The sequence below is a fragment of the Serpula lacrymans genome, assembly GCF_000218685.1.
Source record: "Serpula lacrymans var. lacrymans S7.9 unplaced genomic scaffold SERLAscaffold_9, whole genome shotgun sequence".
Classification (NCBI taxonomy): Eukaryota; Fungi; Basidiomycota; class Agaricomycetes; order Boletales; family Serpulaceae; genus Serpula; species Serpula lacrymans.
The window spans coordinates 2,012,681-2,037,459 of NW_006763298.1; the positions used below are offsets into that span (position 1 = coordinate 2,012,681).

Sequence of the window (24,779 nt, forward strand, 5' to 3'; positions counted from 1 at the left end):
CTTATTGAAGGAGATTTAGTGATGTTACGCGTGATGCAACGATGGTTTTCTCTGATGCCGCAGGATAATTCTGAGATTGACAAAGTTAATTGGGAGGCATTCCATTCAGTGCAATGGAAAAAATGCAATTGGAGAACATTCTTAGAGTTGAAGGAAGTTACGTTGTTAGCTGAGACAATAGATAGATGTAGGATATTTTTCCGATAATCGTGTTAAAGTCATTTGTCAATAATGCTCATAGTGATTTTGACGCGTTTTTTGGCAGAATGACTACAGAAAAGCTCACCGCAAAGCGCTTTGACCCAAGCTGGTAACTAAATACCCACTAACCTCTCCAAAAGGCTTCCCAAACAAATGCAGATGGAACGATTTAGGTTGTGTATGAGTAACCAAGAACAGATAATCAATTTTCCTCCAAATGGTGTTCAACTCATCATTGTTTAAAAGTTATGCTTCATTCATAACTGGCAAGGTTGCACCAAGATAGTCAAATTCACTCTCAAATTCAAGTGCTATAATGATGTCTAGATCCTCTAAGCGTGCAAATTCTTCACGCAACTCACCAAAAAGTTGTTTGTATACATCATGGGATGAGAATAAACATAATATTCCAATGCTTTCTAATGAAGTTGCTCAAGATAGCATGACATAGACATTTTGTAGACAAGTAGTGCTAGCAAGATCAACAATGATGTTTCATAATGAACGTCCCTGGAATTTGTAATCTGTAAACGCAAAGGCTGGCAGCATAGGTAATTGCCTTCTTGATATTGAATGTGACGTCTCATTAATTTTGTATTTGAATGTAGTGGGTGCTGGAAACACAGGCACCCTTCCTTCCTCTAATCCAGGCAAAGTCAATGTAGTGGCGGGTACATGAACTTAAGCACACCATGCGTAATGATGGCCCTCTTCGTCAGTCTCCCATATAACATCCCTGAGGGTCCCCTCACTTCCATTAACTACTTTGCTATTGATTGCAGCATTCTCTGTGATCATCACCGGCATTCCTGGAACTAGCGGTAAAGATCCAAGGGCATCCTTCAAAACTGTGGACCTAATCTTCTATGGACGGTCTCTTACATAAATGTACAAACCGCTTTTTGAACCTTACAATGTCTTAATGGCTCAATCAAGACCATTCAAGACAATGTTGAACTAAGACATTTCAAGCAAATTAGGGTTCTTGTTATGACTTACAAGCGTCCAACAATTGCATCTAAATGGGATGCAAATATCTGTAAAATAAAAGGGGAGCGGAATGCTCCCCAATACTTCTAGTAATATAAGAATATATTATTATGGATACTACATTGGATATAAATACAAGTGGGTGAACTCACTGATCTCTCCGGTCCAACAGCCTCATATAAAAAGGCCAGATCTTCTAGCATAGACTTTGAGAACAACTGACGAGATTCCTGAGACCTGAAGTCAGGCATAGTATCGAATAAATACTCCAACATTGCCTGTGCTGAAGCACTGAAACTGTTACGCCACTTGTAGACTCGTTGGCCAAGCTAAAAGGGTATGTGAGATGTAACAAAGAAGAAAAACATGGGGAAATTACTTACTACACAATAAACAGGACAGTTCACACTAACATGGTACACAATATCAGGATACACAATATCCCAGATCGCCTGCATAGCAATTAATACTTTGGGATCATTGAGATTCCATGGATTCTTGGAGGTACCAAGCCATTGCTGAAATGTTGGTACAAAGACCAAGCACCATCTATTGTCTATGTGACATCCCTCAGGGAGATCACGGGTTCTTTGACTTCACTCAAGAGCTGGGCATCTCCTTCTTGATTCGTTTTGTCAGTGGTTTTTCTTTTATTGTGACCAGATTCTAAAAGCCAGTTCAGTGAGTGGACTGTGTAGAGTAGGGATACGTACTGATGTAGTGGTCCTCTTTTTCCCTTTTAAAGCTATTCGCTCATCTGCTTCATCCTCATCCGAGTCAATGAATCCACCAGGATGATACAGGCTGCCATCATTATCGTCATTTGCATGGGCATTAGATGAGTTGGCCGTGCTACATAAGGATGTTAGAGCTGTTGAAGTTGTTTTTTTGGACTTTTCAATGCCAGTAATTTGAGACGACAATCTGCTGTTCGTAGCAAGTAGTTTGCCCTGGCTTTTGATGGAATCAGCATTGCTAGCAACATGATTAGCCCAATCTTCAACTACATCAAGTTCAAAGGATTGCACAGCTGAGCCATCCAATATTCTGAGATTGTGGTAAAATAGAGTTGAGGGTGTAAGTAATATCATGGGTGACAATTGCATGCGTATAATGGAATCAAGCAAATTAGGGAAAATGACTCGAACCTGACATGCGGCTGTTGCCTCCCACGTTCTGATTGACTTAGTGGCAGCTGATGGTTGATAGATGCACTGATGAGGCAAGGCACCTTCTGATTAACCGGGCCATCAGATTGTTTACACAGTGCACTGACAGCTTCCCTCATGTTCATCTTTTTCTTCTTCTTTGGCCGCTCTTCCTCGTCGCTTTCTTCAACGTCCTCTCTGGCCCTCTCATCAACTTCAGTATGCTTACTAACTCTTCCTCTTGTAGCAACACCCAGGCCCCCACTCTCATTGATTGAACAATCACCTGGATCAGCCATATCAAGCTGAGTCCCATCATCAAAGTCTCCGCAATGAGTCTCTGCAATGCCTTCCTCACTGGCAGGAATATCAATAGCTTGGCTGCTTCTGCATTGAACTTGAGATGATGGTGGGGTGGACAGGTCAGAGTCTCCTTTGTGTTGTTCATTACCTCCAACAGACACTCTTTCTTCTTTGCTATCAGGAATGACCATGTGGTTGCTTTTCTGATGCCTGGGAGCAATGCCAGGTCCTGAAGTCTTTGATGCCATCTTTGGCTGAGCACGCTGGCGCTGAGAAGGAGGTGGAACTGGATTTTCTGCTGCTAAGTCTTCCCTTGCTTGTTTGTCTTCCTCTTTTTCCACAGCTGAAAGTGCCCGCCTGATAGCAAGTGCGGTCATCTCGTTGTTGTGGGCTTTGTTTTTTCTTTCTTCTGCTACTTTGGTTCGTGTCTGACACTTGGGCTGAGCGTCCAACACAACTTGTCCAGGGTGCTGGCTTGCATTCTTGGCACGAGTGATTGGTCGGCTCATAGTTAAGAGGATGAGGCAAGAGGTAGAAGTGAGAGATAGAAATGGGGTACATATTGAAAATCCTTTTTGCACTTATGGTGTGGCTAATAGCCTGTTGCACGCCCAGGGTAATGTGACTCAGAAAATGTAACAATGTGTAGCTGCATCTCTCTCTTTTGGTTCTATATCCAATGTATTCAACTTCCCCACCCACAGATCACAATCTTGTCAATCTCACAATGCCAAGCTGCTTTGTTGTGACACTTTGGGCTGCAAACAATGGTTTTGTAATTAAAGTGGGCTCACAAAGCACATACGGACACACCACCTGTCCTTTTTGAACACTACACAGCTCCAGCATCGAGATTTAACTCAGAACAAGGCCGAACAGGATGCTATACAGGATGTGACAGACAGAGATGTGGATATGGAAGACAAAGCAACACAGGATGAGGATGAGGATCAGATGAATAATGAGGATATAGAACCTGTACAGAATGGTGACAAGGACATCCCTCCACACGAGGAAAGGCCAGATCCTGAGTTTGAATACCATCCGTTCATTAATGGTGATTATTCTGTCTTTTTACTATGTCTTTTTACTATTTCAATCTTTGATTATTTATTCAGGTTTGCCGTGTGATGAACACAGTGTCTATCTATGTACCTGCAGGAGAGCCGCCTATTCCACCGCAGAATCCCTCCAAGGACGACTGGACACCATATCGTGATCACATTGAATTTGAAGCTGCCAAACTGCTGCATCAGAAAACACAGGTGTCTGCTGGGGATATCAATACGCTCATGGACCTTTGGTGTGCATCCTTTGGTGTCATGGGTGGACGAATATCTTGTCCTAACACATGGCAGAAAACGTGCAGACCAAATCTTAGATGATATTGACTCTCGGTAAGTAGTGTTGTTCCTGACTTTCCAAATTCATACTTACAAGCCCCCAAACAATAGTATTGCTGCCACACCATCATTTCCTGGTCTACGCAGGTTTCCCCAAGGCCATGGATATAAGCAATGGATGGGGGATGACTCCAAAGCATTGATGAAGGTATGTTTATCCCATATTGCTCACATAGTGACTAATTAACTATCCTAGGTCTATCTTCCTGCGCTTGTGGGTCATGTACCTGATGGCATTGTACTCACCTTCCATGCATTTTTAGACTTCTGTTATCTTGTACAACATGAAATACAAGATGACAATACAATTGCTGAAATTAAAGATGCACTGGTATGTTTCCATCAGCATCAAACTATTTTCCAGACCCTCAGTGTTCATCCTACTGGCTTCTCCCTCCCTCGCCAACATTCTCTCACGCACTACCCTCTCCTCATTTGTCAGTTTGGGGCCCCGAATAGCCTCTGTTTGTCTATCACTGAGGCAAAACACATCAAGGCTGTCAAAGAACCTTGGAGACATTCCAGCCATTATGAAGCCCTAGGACAAATGCTTACTACAAACCAATGACTTGACAAGCTAGCGGCATCACGTGTGGATTTTACAAGCTGAGGGATGCTTGAGGATGATATTCTAACATATGCATGGGCCAATGCCAACTTTGAGCTTGAAGGTAAGTTCTTTCTTCTGTGTAACTACATGGTTAGTCAACTATCTCTTTTCAGATCTTAGGGACATAGAAGAAGATGCCAATGAAGTCAGGACCAGCAACTAAGCCCACATCAACGAGGATAGCTCTGGAAGTGGGCCTGTAGGAGGACCAGTGACAGTCAGTTACACAATAATGGGTACTTGGTGCCATAAGTTTCTGTGTTCTTGTAAATTTGAGTTAACTAATTATGTACCTAATTACATGCAAACACCTCAAGAAATCGGAGAACAAATCCAACAACCGCCCTTTGTAGAGCACATCCAACAATTTTTATACAGCCAGGAACATCTGGACAACCCAGACGCTCCCCCCTCATATGATGTTCCCTTGAGAGCTTGCCCCAGGCTTTCCCCCAACACAAAAATATCAGTGGTGCACTCTGCAACCATATATTTCCACGCACCAAGTGATGAAAGTGGTGTTGGTGGGATGCATTGTGAAGTGATCCGTGTAACACGGCAAAAAGGTCCAGCTCGGTGTCATGCACCAAAGTTGGTTGGTAGCATGGACAGGTGTCAATAACGAAGCAAATATTCAAAAGATTCGCCTTTGCGCCACACAGGCACAGTGCCACGTGGAATAGTAATTAATATTGCCTTATTCAATCTTGTGGCTGATCAGCACCACCTCTATTAGGCAGTCTAGTCGCGCTCACCTTTGCTTTCCATTCGGTACTTTCCGTGTTTCGGCATTTTGGCAAATTTTTGCGTCGCTACTGGCTACACATTGTATTGCGCCCTCGCCCTCATCGTTTCCCTTACTCCCCTTCCTTTGCCTAGCCCCACCATAGGCCCCTTACTCTCGTTTTTATTCTCAGCCGACGGTCATTTCTGGATCCCCATTCTAATCCACCTCTTTGTCACCTCCAGCCTCTTCCTCCTCATCTTGTTTGCTCCCCCACCATTTCTGATGTCACCACTTCCTATCCACTTCCGTCGCCAATCCGTTGACTACCACGTGCCCCTGCTGATATCAGCAAAGCCCTGGCGGCCGGTTCAAATAGGGCAACAGGTCCATCTTCATGACATTGATCTGCCATTATATACTATCAAAACATTGGTTGCTCGTCTCGCCTGGTTGGAGCGTGGGTGGGTAGTTTTTGAGCTGGAGAAGGTTCATCCCTTTGCGTTGCCCATGTTCATTGCTGTCCCATTCATGGGTACACTTATCTTTTGTCCATTGTCTTCGCTACAGCTACACCTACCACACGCTGCCTGGGACTCACTTGTTCCAAATTGGAACTACTCCTCTCCCTCCCTCATTTGATCAGGTGGTCCAACACAACCAGTCTATTGGTAAGGCCATGGAACTGTCGGATTTGGACTAGGTGGTGGACCGGTGGCTCCAGTTTCTTTTTCTTCAGCAGAACATTCATTTACAGTGCAATTATTTTTGATTTTTGAATCATTTTTATGGACACATATTTTTTAGAATGCCTGACTGACAATAAAGGAACTGTGTTGATACTGATAGTGTTTTGCCTTGTCCAGATTATAACGAGGATGGCTCACCTACACTTCAGGTTATCCATACAGACTGCATCATGCAAGCGGCTCATATGATGCCTGTTTTTGATGGAGCTTTGATAGGAAAAGATATCAACTGTGCTAATTCTCTTGATTCTTTTGACTCATTCTATGTTAATAAATTTATTGATCACAATGCATTCGAAATTGCTTTCTAGTCTTACTTGTCTTATTAGTCATTTTTCAGAACAAATTCATCTTAGTCTTTCTCAACCACTTATAATGGCTTTTCGGTCTTGTGACCATAATCTTAGTCTTAGAATACATGATTTCCGACAGCTTTATCTTGGCCTTAGTGTCACTTATCTGCCTTTGTTGGCTTGATATGGCTTGACATAGCTTACGATTGAAAATAAGACGCCTAAGATACAAGTAAATTTCCTGATGTACATCTCCTGTGAGCGACAATTTATTTACTTTATCAACAGACTTATATTCTTCATATACTAAACCTTTGTCTTCTGCAAATTGTTTAGTTTTCTTGCAATTTAAAATGTCTCTAATACATTTTTGACCTACTACTATTGGTGCGTGACACAAGTTCTCTAAAGCGACTGGATTATTCATATGAAGGCTTTGTAGTAATCTTTTTTCTCCTCAACGTATTTGAGATAAAAGATCTATAAAGACGGGATCGTGTTTTGCACGTGTTTCAAATGAACAACTTTATTGACTTTGCGCCATAAGAAAGTGCCGTGTAAAGCACTTTGGCCTAATGCAGAATCAGTTGTTCTCTTCACCAACGTTTGCACTAACTCGTAGCTAAAACCTGCATGAGATTGCACAGGTTTCAATTGGCCAAAGTCCCCAGTGAAGATGACATTTACACCTCCAAATGGCTTTCCAATTGATCGATTGAGTGTCCCAAGCTTTAGCCTGTGCAATCGGTGTGATACTTGGCTAAGCAATTTGGGTGATACCATTGACATTTCATCTAGGACAAGGTACTCAACATTCCTCTAAATTGATTCAAGTTTGTCTTGCTTAGGTTTCCACTTAGTCTTTGGCAAAAAAAGTCAATGCATAGATTGTATATCCTCCTATCAACACCGCTACACAACCAGTCAAAGCACTGAGAAGAATTTTGTTAAATACGTTAAATTGTGCAAAGATTTCGACAATAGTCTTAATTACATGGCTTTTTCCTGTACCTCCCATGCCTGTGATAAACAAGAGAAGCAGTTCCTGATTTTTGGCGGTGAGGTGATTGGCTACAATCCTGATGGCGCGTTCTTGTTCATAATTCCCTATGATCTCAAAACAGCATAAAATATCATCCACAATGAATAGTGTATCATCATTAATATTAAAATCTCCAGACAAGCCACTGCCACTAGCCTCCATATAATGCAAAGTTGTTTTGGCTCCATTGTCAACTCGGACATTGTCCACTTCTATCTTACGTTTTGCATGCTTGATTCTCAAGAACGACATTGGACGGTCGCCTGTTGGATCTTTCAATTTTCATGAAACTGGTAAGTCTTTTTATTTCTGCCTTATCAGAGACACTGGCTACTGGACTATCAATTAACATATCTCCACGCAGAGCAGAGCAGAGACTGCTGACCGAAATAATCCGACTTGATCAGCTGTTTTTGCAGCTTCTAATGCATCATGTAAGCTAGGATCTGTCACATTCAAGTCACTTTTCTGCAAATTAATGTAGTCGTCGTCATCATCATTATTGTCTGCACTATCTAATAGAGAATCCACTAATAAAGCTTCTTCCAACTCATCATTATCATCTTCCTGATTCCTGCTTATGAAAGGTAAACTATCCAAGATATTATTTTGCAATGATTCAGACATTCCATCTCGAGCATCCTTGCACTCATTCTAAATGTCCATATTTTTCATAATCTGCAGCAAATGAGGAGGAAACTCAATGTGGTCAAACACTTCTGTCCAAGTAGCAAAAGCTTCTTTGAGGTCAGTAAATTCTCGCCAAGGTTTAGAGAGCAAGAGCATTAACCTGCACCACAAGTTGTGCTCTTCTTCACTACAATTACATTTAGGTACTGAATCTATCAATAAAACAGGCACAACAGACGCAGACCTAAGTCTAACAAAATGAGTAGCATACTGCAGATGTAAATCATTCAACAATTTGGCATGTTCATTACTTCTCCTTCCGCGCCTTTGGTTACCGCGGCCATCAGCCTCCATCAGCTCTGGATTCCTTTCTCCATTGCCTTCCGTAGAAATAGTGGAAAGCATACAATTTTGACGACCCACTCTGTAAACTCCCACAAATAAAGAGCACTAAATGATTCTTCCGCAGGTCTTAGTGTATAATCTGCTACCCCATCTAACATATTGACCTCATTATGCTTAACAGTCAAAATTGTTGAATTGAACTGTGGACTATCATCATCAAGGTCAACTACAGCGTCTTCCTCCGTATCAGTAGCGAGTGAATTGTGTCGAGCAATCAACAACTGCTGCTCATGTGCATGCAGAGCATCACTAAATTTGAATAACTTCAATGTCTCAAAAGTATGACTTGCATAAAAATCTCCTCCTCCTACAATATAACTCATTATCTGCTGATGTGACATTTCCTGTTTTCCCATATACGCATTCACGCACTTGGTAAGCAAATATTGTTCCTGAGTTGAGCGCGAAGACATACTATCATTGCTATACTTTTTGTCATGTTGTTTGATGGCATACTCAAGGGCTCCTAATCCTACGTGAGTCTGCAAGTTCGTCTTAGTGATGTAATCTGTAACATAATAGACCAATACTTTTGCAGCTTGACCAGAACCAATATATTTAATATCCATATTCCCTTGTAAAAGAAACATAACTATGTTGGTGAAATTGTTAATACGTGGATGGAAGCAATGCAAAAGAATGGATTGAGTCTCATCATCTATCTCTGTCAAAGCACAAACTTCTCCATTTAACCGCATCCTACAATTATGCTCAGTGCGACGCTCTCCATTTTTTAAATGCTTGTAGCATGTTTTGGTATGCTTGTGCCAATTGCACTCAATGGCTAATCTTGTGACAAACAACCAAAATTCTTCAGCAAAAGAATCCTTATCCATGTCAATAGCTTGCGGTGGTATCTCTAAATGTGGATCTATCTCATTTTCATCTCTGACAGGTTTAACCACAGAAGATAGTGTTCTGCTCGGTATACATGACATTGTTCCTGGCAATTTGCAGGAGATAATGTCTTCCAGCCAAGAAAACATCTCCTGTTTGAAATCTTCTTCAATTGCCATTCAATCATGCAGCAATTGGGGACCAGGATTTCCTTCCAACCATAAGAGCATATGGCAATGAAGTGTCCCTCTCCCTTGGGCCTCCACCATACCGTAATACCCTTTGCATATGCCAAAGTAGCGACGCTCATTGTTCAGCTTAACAATAATTTCAAAGAATGCGGTGATCACACAGTCGAACACTTTTGCAGCAACAGCAGGATGTTCAGCAACATAATTAGCCCTTGCAAAAGAGCCCATTGATTGCCAAACATCAACCTGTATGTAACAACCAAGAGTTATTTGCTCTGGTGCACACAGGAACACACTATAAAGGTAATGATGGGGAGTGGTTACCCCTTAGGCTGCAGTGAGTTAGTTGTGCTAGACAACAGAAGGACTCGCTGAGGAGTCTCCTTGATCTATTAGGGTATATATACTACTACAGGTTTGTTTGTACATATGTACTATACAGTTGTAAGTAAGGTTTAAAGTCCGATGTTTAGCATGTGACCAATCACATGATGAGTCTAGACATTGGTCAGGTGATGAGTCACATGACCGGTCATGTGACTATGAAAAGTCGAAAATGTAATGTAAAGTAAATGGTCACATGACTGGTCATGTGACTTGGAAAAAGTAAAAGTAAAAGTACGAAAAAGTGAAGTGTAAGTAGGTACTAGTACGTCAATTGTCACACTGTATGCCACCAAAGACCAGAATCAAGTACATCATTAAATCATATGGATTAATAGTTACAAACAAAGCAGGAGTACTAAAACTCTTCATCATAGCTCGAATCTCATTCCTGCGATATATTTTGTAGCCCGCAGAACCTTTCACTTGGCTACTAACAACATTCAATCGATCGGTGGAGAACCTTCAAAGCCTTTTTCTCTTCCTCTGTTTCTCCTTGATATGTTGGATGTAACAACCAAGATTTACTCTGGCGCACACAGGAACACACTATAGAGAAAGATGATGATGGAGTGGTTACCCCTTAAGATGCAGAGAGTTAGTTGGTATACAACAGGAGGACTCGCTGAGTCTCCTGGATCTATTGGAGTTTATATACTACTACAGGGTTGTTTGTACATGTGTACTATACAGTTGATAGAAACAGTGGCTGATGATGTCATAGGGCCTAGCCCGCATGGCCAGCTCCACTTTGTGGGAGAGTTGTGTCCAAAATAAGAAGAAGGCAATGCGGCGCGAGAAAGGGGAAGTGCCACGTGACACCATGTGTGAAAGCTAAAGTATAAAGTTAAAGCGGAGAATAAAAGTAAAGAGAAGGTCCAAAAATTGTGTTATCGTAACATTGGATGTTCATGAAATTTCGCTGACAATGCGCCAAAATTAGGCCCAATTGAAAGGATATCAGCAACTATACTAAGATGCGAGTTAGACTTCACCCAAAAGGTAGTGGATGCACTAACTTCTTGTTTTTGAATTGTATTCCAACATATAAACACAAAGTTTGGATCTTTTTCAAAGGGAGAGTCCTCTTGCCTCAACAAAGCCTTCAATTGACTATGAAAAGATAATTTTTGCGCATCAGTTTGCATGGGATGATGAAAATCACCAATGCCCCATGGATCAAGATGAGGAAAGAGAAAAGACATAAGGCCTGGATCATCATCATGTACGAACTGACTGCCTGACCACGACATGATGAATTTATTATGGTCTAAAGCGAACGCAAGAGCGTGTACCTTCATAGCTTCCCGATTAGATGCAGAATGGTCACCGGCTGTAAACCCTACCGCTTCCATCAACAAGGCCCCATCACCAACATCCTCAATCAATTTGTCCCTCGTCGTGTAGTCTGCAGGGGCTTTATCATCCTCACGAGTAAACTGACTAATCTCTACTGCAGAAGGAATTACCGCGTCCTTATCAGCATCATCATTGCTGAATAATGTATTCAAATTTGCCTCGCTGAACGACACGCCTCTCAATATATACCACGGATTATAAAGAAGAAGAAAATCTATCATAGTCACTAAGTGCAACTTCCTCACCAAAATCAGTTTGAGTTTCCTTAAAAGTTCTTTGTCAATCTTGGCATCATTGCTAACCAGCAAAGCACACATTGTATCACATATCTCATCATAGTCTGGAGGAAGTACACTTCTTAACTGAAAAGTGTCTTGGGGCAACACTGAGACATTACCTTTTGAGTAGCTTTGCAACATTCCTTCCGGTCTTCCATATGACACACTCTCTGGCTTTCTAGAATACTTGTGACAAATCACCGAAGCTCTACAGTACGCCACTAATGTAATATCTAAAGGGGAAGACGCATCCAGCGTGTGGGCGAAATTCATAGGAAGGCGTAACTTGCCATAGTAAAGGAAGTTGGCTAAAGCGAATTTCGGCTGCTTCCCTTGTCCCACCAATGCATGCTCACACAATTTACACATAACCAAATCTCCCAATGTCCATCTAAATGTCATACCCAACGTACTCAACAATGCATGGTCATATAACGCAAAATTGTAATCCTCAGGCAATGTATATGAAGGTAAATAAGGGTTTTGCAACAGTGACAATGAGAACGAAGACAACGTCACTTTGTGAAGCTCACGAACACCAAATGTCTGTGCCCAAACAGCGCAAGTACCTCGAGTAAGTGACCTTACTGTTACAATAACACAATTTTTGGACTTTCCCTTTTACTTTTATTCTCTGCTTTAACCTTGTACTATAGCTTTCACCCATGGTGCCACGCGGCACTTCCCCTTTCTCGCGCCACATTGCCTTTCTTTTGATTTTGGACACAACTCTCTCACACAGCGGAGCTGGCCATGCGGGCTAGGCCCCATGACATCATCAGCCACTGTCTCTATCAACTGTATAGTACACATGTACAAACAACTCTGTAGTAGTATATAAACTCCAATAGATCCAGGAGACTCCTCAGCGAGTCCTCCTGTTGTATACCAACTAACTCTCTGAATTCTAAGGGGTAACCACTCCCTCATCATCTTCCTTATAGTGTTGTTCCTGTGTGCGCCAGAGTGAATCTTGGTTGTTACACTTACACTCATACAATCTTGCCATTCCTCTACTAATGCCTTCTTCTCAGACATAGTACGCTTCACAGGAAATTTAACAGGAAATTTGACAGGTGATTCCATGCTAACCAAAACCACTGCAGGTTCAGCGTTCCTTCTTGCTGTCTGTCTCTCACGCCTGCGATGAAGCGTGTTTCTGACATCCGCTACATCATCGAAAGGACAAGGCAAAATGCTCTTGCCAGATAAAATTCTCTGACAACAAACATGCTTAAACAAGTACAATAAACACGAGCAATAAGGGTTACACACATGGGTACGGAGGCAATCACGAATCCATAGCTTTTTACAACACAATCCAATAGCAATACCATGAACCTCTGCAATTGAACACAAATCAGCGATAGAAAAGAACTCGAAATCTTCAACAAGAGTGCACAAAGACGCAGTACTAACTACAAGATAATCCCCTTGTGGATACATGCGTCTCAAATCAATTATTTTCTCGTACATAGAATAGAAGTCAAATCTCTTGCGCAAACATTCACTAGACACAAATGAAGTACCATCCCCTGCCGTGAGTTCATTAGAAGACACGTAAGGAACAGATTCTTATCACAAATTGCAAATCACAACAAGGAAGAGTTAAACATTAAATCAGTCACGCAAAGACAAAAAAAGAGCATTATTCACAGTCAGAATATTAGGGGCCAGGTGAAACCCATCTTCGACAGATACTGTTGGCAAAGATTCAGCTGCCACTTCAACACACATTTGTATTGGTTCTCACATAATTCTCACATGCCCACTTGAAAAGACGCCGCTGACGAGGAAGACGCAGCGCAATGGGAAATCATGATGACAATTGGTAGAGAAATGGCTGTGAGCCAGAGGACCCGAAAGCGATGTACAATTGCGCTAACATTCTCACGCCACAACTGAACCGTCAAATTTCTCGAGGGCAGGATTTATTTTGCCTTACCTTCTGGGCCAGGAAAAAGGTCCTTGGAAAATGCAGCGGACATTTGTGCTTTGGAAACCTGGAACCTACGGGTCCAGGAATTATTTTGGTATTATTAAAATTAAAACTGTAATAATACTGCAAGGTTTTTTTGACATTATTCTGGTATTATTTGGAATTTTCACGCCATAATCCCTCAGTTTTTTTAGTCCTCAAAGTGCAGTGTCTCACAATGGCTATTAATACAGATTGGAAGTACTGTACAGCTGTGATGCCAGTGCCCTGGAGCGATTATACTTAGCGGCTATTTCCACCAATGGGGGATCTTACCATGCTACTATAGCTAATAAGTTACGTTTTACAGCTCAGGTCGTGTCTTCATCACCGCGACTGCGACCGAATACCATCTATTCGGTTTAGCTAGTGTCTGTGATGAGTGCACTTATAAGGACCCTAAGGGTTGTGGACACCAACGTTTGTCTCATACACCCACTTGTCTTTACAGACAATCATATCTGTCGCTATTTTCTGAATCCATGTCGCTCATTTCCTCCTTATGCGTAAGCAAAGACCCACCCCCCCCAAAATCTTCACTTGACGAAGCAGATATCACACCTGAAGTGTCGGCTTCATGGCTGAGTCTTCTTTGGTTTGGGTGGATGACGCCTTTGCTGTCTTTGGGTCACATGCGACCTCTCGAGGCCACTGATTTGTACAAGCTTCCACATGAGCGTACGGCAGCTCAAATAGCAGACAAGATACTAGCATCGTTCGACGAGCGATGTAAAAGGGCTGACGAGTACAACGTACGGCTTACCCGCGGAGACATAGGTCCTGGCTTGAAAGGTTTATGGTGGTCAGCGACAGGCAACCGAGTGGAACGGGAAAGACAGTGGAGGGAAAACGATGGCAAGCGTCAAGCAAGCCTAGTTTTAGCAATCAATGACAGTATCAAGTGGTGGTTTTGGTCAGCTGGAATCCTAAAAGTTATGGGAGATACTGCACAAGTGACAAGCCCGCTTGTTGTTAAGGCAAGTATCTCAAATACCATGTGATCGACCAGACACATTAAACTGGCTCTTGACAGGCTATCGTTATTTTTGCCACAGAGTCCTATGTCAGTCACTTTACTGGCGCACCGGTGCCCTCTATCGGAGTGGGTATCGGCTTGTCATTCGTTCTCCTGGCTTTGCAAGTTGTCAACTCGTGGTGTACCCATCACTTTTACTATCGCAGCATGTCAAGCGGGGTTTTAGTTCGCGGAGGGCTCATTGCAGCTATCTACTCGCGGTCCCTTCGTCTATCTGGTCGAGCTCGTTCCACCCTCAGCAATGGGAAACTTGTGAACCATATCTCTACAGATGTGTCTCGAATTGACTTCTGCCTCGGCTATTTTCACATGTCCTGGAGTGCACCCATCCAACTTGTTATTTGCCTCATATTATTGCTCGTGAACCTGGGTCCTAGTGCACTGGCTGGCTTTGCGGTGTTCGTTGTGGTTACTCCTTTGCAGAGTATCTTCATGACTCGGTTATTCACGTTGAGACGAAGCAGTATGCAATGGACTGATAAACGTTCGAAGCTTCTTCAAGAACTGTTAAGTGGTATCAAAGTCATTAAATTCTTTGCTTGGGAGATCCCATTCCTCAAACGTGTATCTTCCTTCCGACGAGAAGAAATGGGGTGCGTTTATTCATTTAGATTGGATTTTCTATTCCACAAAACTGATAACATGGCTGTCCAGGTACATCCGGTCCCTACTTATCGTTCGAGCAGGACTGAGTGCCATGGCTATGTCGTTGCCTGTCCTGTCCTCTGTCGTGGCATTTATTACCTACTCGTTGGCAGGTCATACACTTAATGCAGCTATCATTTTTTCTTCGCTCGCGCTGTTTCAGCTGATTATGATACCATTGATGTTTCTACGTGAGTATTCCAGTCCTCTTCCCTGGTGCAAAGTTTTACGTGCTTTCTTTCTAGCAATGTCGTTGAGTACCATCACTGACGCCCATAATGCTGTCATCCGTCTTCGGGGCGTCTTCGAGGCTGAAATGTTGGATGAGACTGTGGTAATCGATAACGACTTGGACGTTGCTATCAGAGTACAAGGCGCTAGCTTTTCCTGGGACAGCTCTCCCAAGCCTGGAGAACGAGGACAGCCTAAAGGTTCTAACCTGGAGGGGGAAAGCAAAACCCCTGCTCCCACAGCAGATGAAAACAACGATGACGAAGAGAAAATATTCAAGTTGACCGATATTGACTTCTCAATCCCGCGTGGACAATTGTGTGCCATTGTTGGTGCAGGTGAGTATTATGTGGTGGTTTTTTAATATTCTCCAAGTACTCACATATTACTTTTCCTCAGTTGGAGCGGGTAAAACGTCCTTGCTGCAAGGTCTCGTCGGTGAGATGCGTCCAACAGCTGGCTCTGTTGCGTTTGGTGGCACCATTGGATACTGCGCTCAAACTGCTTGGATTCAGGTGAAAAAATAACCTCAACTCCTTTGACAGTATAATGACCATGTATAGAATACCACGATTCGTGAGAACATTTGCTTTGGGAGGCCATTCGAGGAACAGAGATACTGGAAAGCCATACGCGATGCCTGCTTGGAACCTGATTTGGAGATGCTACCTAATGGTGATCTCACAGAAGTTGGCGAAAAGGTGCGTGCGTTTTCGCAAATTTAGAACGGGGCACTAACCATTGGTTCAATCAAAAATTCCCAAGGGTATTTCACTTTCTGGCGGACAAAAACAACGAATCAACATCTGTCGTTCTATCTATTGCGACACTGATATACAGATTTTTGATGTGAGCGCTGCGGAGTTTTTCCTATGTAATTATGTTCAATTATCACCTTTAGGATCCCTTGTCGGCTCTCGACGCCCACGTTGGAAAAGACGTGTTCCAGAATGTTCTTAAGGGAAATCTAGAAGGGAAAACCCGTGTTCTCGTAACGCACGCTCTTCATTTTCTCCCCCAAGTGGATTACATATACACTCTACTTGATGGCCGTATCGCAGAACGAGGCACATATTCCGAGCTCATGGCAAATGATGGCGCTTTCTCCAAGTTTGTCTGTGAGTTTGGATCAAGCGACAAGTCCGACGATAGCGGTTCAAATAACCAGGAAAAAGTAGAAGGTAGGAAAGCGAAAGGTCTTGAAAATGCAGTTCCAGGCAAAGCGATAATGAAGGAAGAAGAAAGGAATACAGGTGCTATTGGTAGTGCTATCTACGGAGAGTTCTTCCGAGCGGGGAACGGACTCATAATCGCCCCTCTATTACTTATTTCTGTGATTCTGATGGAAGGCTGTAGTGTTATGTCGTCATATTGGTACACAGCCTATTTACATGTGATCATAAATTGCTCTGCTCACCCATTATTTACATAGGCTTGTTTACTGGCAAGAAAGGTCCGTTATCGTGGAACGTATTTATGTCTACTTACATTTTTGAATAGGAAATGGCCACAATCCCAGGGTTTCTACGTGCGTCCCAATCGTCAGATGTGGAACCGAGGCTGACTGATAGTTTTTAGATGGGCATATATGCTGGCATCGGTATTTCTCAAGCCTTGAGTAGCTTTTTAATGGGAACTACGTTTGCTTTTTTTGTCATTTACGCTTCACAAGCACTCCATGGTGTGAGTGCAGCGATTTTATTTGTCAACAGCCCTCATCGTTCTTGCTCCCCCAGAAAGCTATAAAACGCGTATTGTATGCACCGATGAGCTTTTTTGAGACGACAGTAAGTAACCTATTTATTATCTACCTCTTTCCCCTGTTTCAACAAAACATATTAGCCACTGGGGCGCATTATGAACCGATTCACCAAAGGTATATATCTTATAGACTCGGTGATTATCCTACTAATCGATAACGTAGACATGGACACACTTGACAATATGCTCGGAGGTATGTAGTCTCCCTGCTTGTATGTCACCGTAGTTAAAGCCTTACCACACATACAGACTCTATGCGACTGCTGGTTGCCACAGGCTCTTCAGCCCTAGGTTCTATCATATTAATATCTGTCATTGTGCCGTGGTTCCTCATTGCGGTCGCTGCCGTTTCTGTATGTTACTTCTACGCCGCGCTGTTCTACCGTTCCAGTGCTAGGGAGCTCAAGGTATTTAATAAGTTCTTTCTGTATAAACCAATCATTGACAAATTCTTCCCTCTGTGTAGCGGCTTGGTCTGTGTGAACTCTTTCTTTCAGATTGCTTGTTTGTCTAATCTAATTCTCTTAGACGCTATCCTGCGGTCGTCATTATATTCTCACTTCTCTGAATCGCTCTCTGGTTTGACCACCATCAGAGCATATGGCGAAATTGCTCGTTTCCAAGCGGAGAATGAGAAACGCGTGGACATCGAGAATCGGTGAGACACGAACTTTGTTGTTACCATCATACGAGCAGGCCTGGCTCATCATTTGCAGTGCATATTGGCTTACAGTGGCAAACCAGGCAAGTGGGATTATGTTCATTGGACGAACTAGCTGCCAACACTTTTTCCAGAGATGGCTCGGCATGCGACTTGACTTCCTTGGTACTGTGCTGACTTTCGTCGTTGCATTAATAACGGTAGCTACGCGGTTCAGTATCTCTCCCGCCCAGACTGGCGTGATATTATCATTTATTCTGTCAGTCCAACAAGTGCGTATATTTTTTTTGTTTTTCTCATCTTTATTCAACATGCTCTTTCTGAAAATTTCTAGACATTCAGTATCATGGTTCGCCAAACTGCAGAAGTAGAGAACGATATGAATGCAGTAGAGCGTATCGTACACTATGCTAACCAAGCAGAGCAAGAGCCTCCCCATCAGCTTGACGCATGCACTTTATCTACTCCATGGCCTTCGGAAGGACAAGTAGAGATGAAGGATGTTGTTTTGAAGTATCGTCCTGAACTTCCTCCGGTTCTGAAGGGCCTTTCAATGTCGATAAAACCTGGAGAGAAGATAGGGATTGTTGGCCGGTAAAATGTTTATATCTCTATCCATCATACCCTTTAGCTAATACTTTACCAGCACGGGTGCTGGCAAATCGTCAATCATGACGGCCCTTTTTCGCATCGTGGAACTAGAATCTGGTTGTATATCGATCGACGGCGTTGATATATCTTCTGTGGGTCTGATGAAATTACGGAGTGGGCTTTCTATCATTCCTCAGGAAGCTGTGAGTTTGTTGCATATTTGATTCTCCTTGTATATTGACTGATGCGCCGTGTCCCTTGTAGTTCTTATGTGAGATTTTTCTGGTATACGCGTGTTCTCGTGACTTAATATCTGTATAGTTTCCGGTACACTGAGGTCGAATCTAGATCCTTTCGAGTTGTACGACGATGCCAAGCTCTGGGATGCATTGAAGCGATCATATCTCGTTGAACCGTCGAAGGAATCACTGCCTGAAGACACATTGGACGAAAAAGCACCAGTTGCTCGGTTCAACCTAGACAGCCCCATCGACGAGGAAGGTAACAATCTTTCGGTTGGACAAGTGAGCTGTATTTCATTGTTTGAATGGCCAGCAATTGACTCATGGCTTTGTCTCGCAGCGATCCTTAGTCTCGTTAGCGCGGGCTTTGGTGAATGACACGAAAGTGCTCATTTTAGACGAAGCAACGGGTATGCTTATCTCGAATACCTGATACCCTCATGACGTTGAACCTTCACCACCTTCACCAGCGTCTGTTGACTATGAAACCGATCGCAAAATTCAAGAAACTATTATGACGGAATTCAAGGATAGGACGATATTATGCATTGCTCGTGTGTATTATCGTTTGCCTGTTATTAATCTATCCTCATGTTTTTTTTTGTCAGATCGTCTACGTACTATCATATCATACGACAGAATATGTGTGCTTGATGGCGGCCGCATCGCTGTGAGTATCAGTTTCCGCTTATTCCTCATTTTCTCTACTGAGCTATTATACCAGGAATTCGACACGCCAAGCACACTATATTCCATACCTAATAGCATATTTAGAGAAATGTGCGATCACTCTTCCATCTCTTTGGACGATATTATGTTTGGGTCCAAAAGGATGGAAGTTGAATGAACTATCGTCTACTACTTTTACCGGTCATTTACTCGTACACAAGTTATATATCAAATTTTCAAAATATGCGAGTCGATCGCTAGCAAGATACAGACATCTACTAGTATACTGCAATCATATTAATCAATCATATGACACCATCTGCTGTATATACTCGGGGTGTTGGGGGATATGTCATCACGCATCCAGCGATACGCAATTCTGTAATCCTACTAGCAAATACGGGATTTGAGATATCATCTGATTCTCTGGTGTTGAAAAACAGAGATCAGTCCCACCATCATGCCTGAGCTGACAGGAATCTTTGCGAGTGACAGTAGCCGGTGCCTCGTGTTTCCCTCCCTTAGATTTCCGGTTATCCCTTTGAGTGAGTCTCTAAGGTATATTACTGCCAGCAGCAATATTAATAGCAAGGCTCTACGGGAAACATAGTCTCGAGAATTTGTGTGTCGCCAGACGAGGGTGTAATACGGTTTGAGCGAGGCGAAAATACGTACGGGCTCCTGCTAGAGATCAGGACAATCAATACTTCTAAACCTGGTCACCCAGGAATAGCACTGCGTGTTCTAAGGTTGTGACGCCAATTCCTTTAGGCGGCGTTCTGCCTCTGTCCATTCGCTCAAGGATCCTTCCTGTGCAAGCCAATCCCAGTTCTCATTGATAGCATCTTTCAGCCGCGCAAGTCCCTCCTCTTCTTCTGACCGGTCCTTGCCATCGTAATACCCAGGCGCCACGAAGTCGTACATGTACCCGGTGCTAGCAGCTCTTTGAGAGATTTGTGTGGCAACCGGCAGTCGTATATCTTGGTATATACGAAGGACATCGGGTAGGTTAGACAGAGTTGTGAGCTCATGGGATAGGAGTCGGCCGAGAATAAAGGCATCCTGAATGACAACGTCATGAGTGCTGACTTCAGCTTGCTCGCTTTGCTCGTACCTCAATAGCCTGCCCTGCACCAGCCCCGAGATTGGGCGTCATGGCATGGCACTAAACGTCGCGGAGTGAGTGATATAAAGAACAAGCAAAAGGCAATTCGAAAACGATACATACCGCATCGCCAATGATCGCAACGTGTCCCGAGGTCGAAATATGTAAATCATTCGTTACATGAAGCGCCCATTTGGATGGTCTCTCACAGCACTGATGTAACATTAGCCTGCAACGCATCACCTGGACGAATTGAACGCCATACCTGAAGAATAGCCCTAACCTCGGGCTCAAAATCTTTGAAAGAGTTTAGAAGTTCCTGTTGTGATACATTAGAGACCCAGTGTCCTTCAATTTTTTTGCCGATATCTTCCACATTAGTGCAGGAAGCTGCTACGTTGATGAGGGTGCCCCGCAAAACAGGATAAGTTATGATATGCTAACATGTAAAGAATGTCAGAATATCAATGTCAAGAAAGAATCGGAGGTGAATGCTGACTCTATTCTTGCCGCAGTACTGTTTATAAGATTCAGTTAGCATATCTTGAAAATGAGATCAAACGCGCGGTACAAACAAACATCATGTTCCCCGTAGCTGAACTCCCGGGGTAAAGTTTCTCCAATCTTTCAGTCGGAATCAGTGATCTGTAAACGACGGTTCCTGTCCATTTAGAATCAATATATTCTGACAAACGTTGAACATCGATTTCTGATGGACTGGTCTTTGCCAATCCTTCAAAGAGTGCTTTACGCGTAGCGGACCTAATCCCATCGGCGCCAATGAGTACATCTGCTAACGCCGTGCTCTTGTCCGAGAAGTGCAAGGTCAAGCCGCCAGAGTCGTCTTGTGTATAGGTTTTCAAGCGTTTCATAGTATGGATCGTACAACTTGGTGATAGATGTCGTACGAGGAGATTTACCAAGTCACGACGGTGAAGGTTGGTTGGGCTATCTAAACGTCCCCAGAGTTTTAATTCCAGCTAAAAACATGAGATGCTGTACTCACAAGTGAAGATTTGATCAAACCATTTGATACCTCCTTCAGGAATATCTGATTTTCGGAAAGAAGGGCCTGATGAGGAGAATGTGAGTTTGATGATCGCATCAAAGGTGGTGACTTACCATGACTGGCATCAGGAGGGTGTGTAGTTACTTCACCTAGGTCGGAGTACAAGCCAAGTTCTATCATTATTTCTCGCGTCCTGCGCCAGACCGATATTCCGGCTCCTGTAATGGTGACATCTGCCTGAGTCTCGTATAGATCAATGGGGACGTTCGAGTATTTTCCGAGAACAACTGCGAGTGTTAACCCGCCTACACCTGCACCACTGGTGACAATCCAATTCAGTTACGAAGCTCCACAAAGGATTCTTGAAGAAGACTTACCAAATTGCTACTCGATACTTGGCAGTGGTAGACATGGAAATCAAGTTCTCGGATACGGATGGAGACGGATTTCTTGGTGGAAGGAACTGGCTAGAGGTTGTACTAGTCATAAACTGGTCGCGTTTTATCCAATAATCTCCTCTGTATATTGTATTTGAATCATGGCTGTGATCGGAAGCACTTTAGGTCATAGTGACCGTCACAGGGATGTCCAAATGAAACAAGGGGCAGATACCTTTGCGCTTTCGAGAGTTCCCACAGAGTGTCAGACGGACTCGGAGCTTTAGCCTTAATCCAGACTTTGGAGTAAAGACAATATAGTATGGTTTTGCAAGAGGAGTGGTATGGTGAGATGGACAAGATTAAAACGGCGACAAAGAGACCACTTTACTTGGTGGAGACCGATTTAGGGGAAGGCCGGAACCAAATTGCGGAACTAAATGAACATACAGCCGCACCGAAATCCCACTCGCAACTATCTCGCCATTCTTTTGCGGGAGATTGTATATATGACAGGTTTGCCTTTAGTCCCAATAAATCAGCTGGCCAAAATTGTAAGAGGCGGCAGTGAGAAGCGGACTTGACTGCGTGTTCCAGTCGTGTTCCGTGTGTGGCAAATCTGCAAGGGTCAACCGACAGGAACGAGATCACAGAAAAAGATATTATGAATGATTGTTCTGACATGTAAAGCGTAGTAGTATGCATTGAATTGAGTACGTTTCTTTGTTTGGCCCGTCAACAAAGACTGAATACTAATTGCTACGGTCATCAAAGCAGGCAGAGCCCGAAAATGCATCCTTGGCCACTCCCGTATTTACTGACGTATTCCTGGTACCGTAGGTTACCAGGTCTCACATTCACAATTCGACACTGGAAATGGCACCGGTTGTTCGCACCGAGTATTTCGTTATGACTGTATGTTTCGCACGCCAATACTTGCACTTTAAGGTAGGGCTCACACACCACGTGATCTGTGACAACCTGTGACCCACTCAAATCCATGCTTGTTGTGACACTATTAACGGGACAGAGATAAGCGGAATCAAGCTGCAAAACTTTCGGTTTTGTGCGTGCCATTAGATATATACAAGAAAGTCACAGGTGATCATGTGACGTTAGTGCCTTAGCAGACGACTGAATCTTGTCAATGCAATTCATGTCACTTTGATTCGAGCTCACATGCCCACTTCAATATCGTTGTCGGTGCCAGGGGTGCCCGGAGGGCGATGCTGTCAGTAATTTGGTCTGACTGGGAAGACTACCACTCCCATCAGAATCATAGATCTATCCGATCTTCATATGATGGACCTGCAGTCCCGATTCAATATTGTCATCACATCAACGTACGCCTTCGACAGCCAAACGAGCCTACTCTCCGTCGGATTTGGGTCAAGGCATGGAGAAAAATGGTCTCAAGGTCAAATATGGAGAATTTATGATGTACCCCATGGCTGTCGAGAATCTCAACCCAGACAATTATCCTGATCCTCTGGAATAGGACCCTGCGCGGTGGGGTGATTCTTCGAAGTTGGAGCATGTCAATGATAGGTTTTGGATTGGGGTGTAGGTGACTTGACAATGTTTTTGTACTTCTACATCGCTGCGACTGATGGTGTTCATGACTAAGCTAAAACACCCTTGTCATGGAATGCGGATCGCAAAATTCGACATGATGATTACCATCGCGCTCTTCCTCCACATGTTTTGAGTACTCGCGCGTTGACAATCACAGCAACCCCTTCCCCAGTGTTCCAGAGCCCGATCTCAGTGACCCACGTCGTATAATTCCCAAAGGAGAAAGCCGTTACAAGCAATGTAGACGAAGGTCGGAAAGTGTAGCTAAGCAAATCTTGTGATTACTTTATGTCAGTCTTACGATTACTAGCAGTACAATTCAGATTTGCGCGCTGTGCTACTTTAAACATTCAACGTTTACCTGAGTTTTTCTTCATCCTTCAAAATACGACATTGGGAGAAGCACAACTTGAATCAAGAAAACAACCAATACAAATACACGCATTCCATTGGGGACACAGTACACATTGGATCCTCAATTACGTGAATTGGCTTATCATTTGGTGCAGCATTTTCGAGTCCAAACCCGTTGACCGTGGCTCAATGTGGCATGCAAACGAGGCCGGACGACTTTCAAAACGTGACAGTGGGTGGTGAGTGTGGGGTGCACTAGCAGAATGATAAACGTCAAACTCACACCGTCAATCCGTATGTCCAGTGCGGTTCAACGTTGATCTCTCGTCCTTGGTTATCTTTGGCTTTGGTGAACTTGAAGACTGCGAGAAGAGACACGATACTGGCCCAAACGCTTGCATCAGCTACATGCTTTCCGACACACACGCGCCTGCCAAATCCGAATGCATAAGGAACTGTGTCGTCGTTGAGTTTGTTATCTGCCGAAAGGAATCTCTCCGGGATGAAGTCTGATGGGTTAGAATACTTGACTTCATTTCGTGACATTGTCCTTGAAAGCGTTCAGATACGTATTGAAGATACAATATACGGGAGATATGACACACCAAGCGTTCGCGATTACCACCGCTCCTAACAAAAGACGTGAGAAACCTTTCAATAATGAGTAGGATAGAGGTATACCTCCTGGAATATGAAATCCTTCATAAATGTCGTCATTTACAGCAGCGTGTGCAAGGCCTGATGCGAATGTACCATTAGCAGGGATTTCCAGGGCTCGATGAATAGTCAACCTAAGGGTACAACAGGACGCCATCTATGCGTCTCGCGGAGTACAGCCTCAACGTAAGGCAGAGAACTACGATCTTCAAAATTAGGTAACCTATGCTTGTCCACGACAGAGTCGATCTCTGCTTGGGCTCGTTCTTGGACTTTTGGGTAAAGCACCATCGCAAGGATGAAGTCGATGAGAGTCGTAGCCGTCTAGTTACACACGTTAT

At 43.4% G+C, this 24,779-nt stretch overlaps 6 protein-coding genes across 6 annotated transcripts in view; 2 read left to right on the forward strand and 4 right to left on the reverse strand.

The window, feature by feature from the left end:
- Nucleotides 1-696: 696 nt before the first annotated feature.
- Nucleotides 697-855, reverse strand: SERLADRAFT_350232 (uncharacterized protein; the record flags this gene model as incomplete). Its single annotated transcript, XM_007320502.1, has 1 exon — nucleotides 697-855. A coding segment is annotated over one exon (159 nt), but the record flags the coding sequence as incomplete, so codon positions are not given.
- A 1,813-nt stretch (nucleotides 856-2,668) lies between these two features.
- Nucleotides 2,669-3,170, reverse strand: SERLADRAFT_394607 (uncharacterized protein; the record flags this gene model as incomplete). Its single annotated transcript, XM_007320503.1, has 2 exons — nucleotides 2,669-2,758; nucleotides 2,821-3,170. 2 exons carry the CDS (start codon nucleotides 3,149-3,151, stop codon nucleotides 2,709-2,711), a joined length of 381 nt encoding a protein of 126 aa, XP_007320565.1.
- Nucleotides 3,171-3,369: 199 nt separating this feature from the next.
- SERLADRAFT_440055 (uncharacterized protein) lies at nucleotides 3,370-4,818 on the forward strand (the record flags this gene model as incomplete). Its single annotated transcript, XM_007320504.1, has 8 exons — nucleotides 3,370-3,426; nucleotides 3,483-3,710; nucleotides 3,761-3,968; nucleotides 4,024-4,039; nucleotides 4,097-4,193; nucleotides 4,242-4,376; nucleotides 4,668-4,716; nucleotides 4,769-4,818. The coding sequence occupies 8 exons, from the start codon at nucleotides 3,370-3,372 to the stop codon at nucleotides 4,816-4,818; spliced, it is 840 nt and encodes a 279-aa protein (XP_007320566.1).
- A 9,189-nt stretch (nucleotides 4,819-14,007) lies between these two features.
- Nucleotides 14,008-19,539, forward strand: SERLADRAFT_350178 (uncharacterized protein; the record flags this gene model as incomplete). Its single annotated transcript, XM_007320505.1, has 24 exons — nucleotides 14,008-14,496; nucleotides 14,559-15,154; nucleotides 15,216-15,397; nucleotides 15,452-15,775; nucleotides 15,837-15,952; nucleotides 16,001-16,138; nucleotides 16,203-16,286; nucleotides 16,339-16,811; nucleotides 16,870-16,890; nucleotides 16,938-16,965; nucleotides 17,016-17,124; nucleotides 17,178-17,224; nucleotides 17,280-17,313; nucleotides 17,362-17,391; nucleotides 17,448-17,605; nucleotides 17,696-17,856; nucleotides 17,915-18,131; nucleotides 18,194-18,453; nucleotides 18,506-18,657; nucleotides 18,772-18,974; nucleotides 19,033-19,102; nucleotides 19,163-19,246; nucleotides 19,301-19,362; nucleotides 19,417-19,539. 24 exons carry the CDS (start codon nucleotides 14,008-14,010, stop codon nucleotides 19,537-19,539), a joined length of 4,161 nt encoding a protein of 1,386 aa, XP_007320567.1.
- Nucleotides 19,540-19,827: 288 nt separating this feature from the next.
- On the reverse strand, nucleotides 19,828-21,887 carry SERLADRAFT_416692 (uncharacterized protein; the record flags this gene model as incomplete). Its single annotated transcript, XM_007320506.1, has 9 exons — nucleotides 19,828-20,423; nucleotides 20,476-20,526; nucleotides 20,590-20,679; nucleotides 20,732-20,905; nucleotides 20,966-20,983; nucleotides 21,042-21,418; nucleotides 21,473-21,538; nucleotides 21,589-21,794; nucleotides 21,853-21,887. The coding sequence occupies 9 exons, from the start codon at nucleotides 21,885-21,887 to the stop codon at nucleotides 20,106-20,108; spliced, it is 1,335 nt and encodes a 444-aa protein (XP_007320568.1).
- A 1,934-nt stretch (nucleotides 21,888-23,821) lies between these two features.
- SERLADRAFT_472311 (uncharacterized protein) overlaps nucleotides 23,822-24,779 on the reverse strand; it is a gene marked incomplete at both ends in the record, with an annotated part of 2,348 nt that continues 1,390 nt past the window's right edge. The window contains 5 exons of the mRNA XM_007320507.1: nucleotides 23,822-23,997; nucleotides 24,065-24,331; nucleotides 24,387-24,411; nucleotides 24,463-24,519; nucleotides 24,573-24,762. Of these exons, the coding sequence (XP_007320569.1) occupies nucleotides 23,907-23,997; nucleotides 24,065-24,331; nucleotides 24,387-24,411; nucleotides 24,463-24,519; nucleotides 24,573-24,762 (630 nt within the window). The remainder of the gene's footprint in view (nucleotides 23,998-24,064; nucleotides 24,332-24,386; nucleotides 24,412-24,462; nucleotides 24,520-24,572; nucleotides 24,763-24,779) is intronic.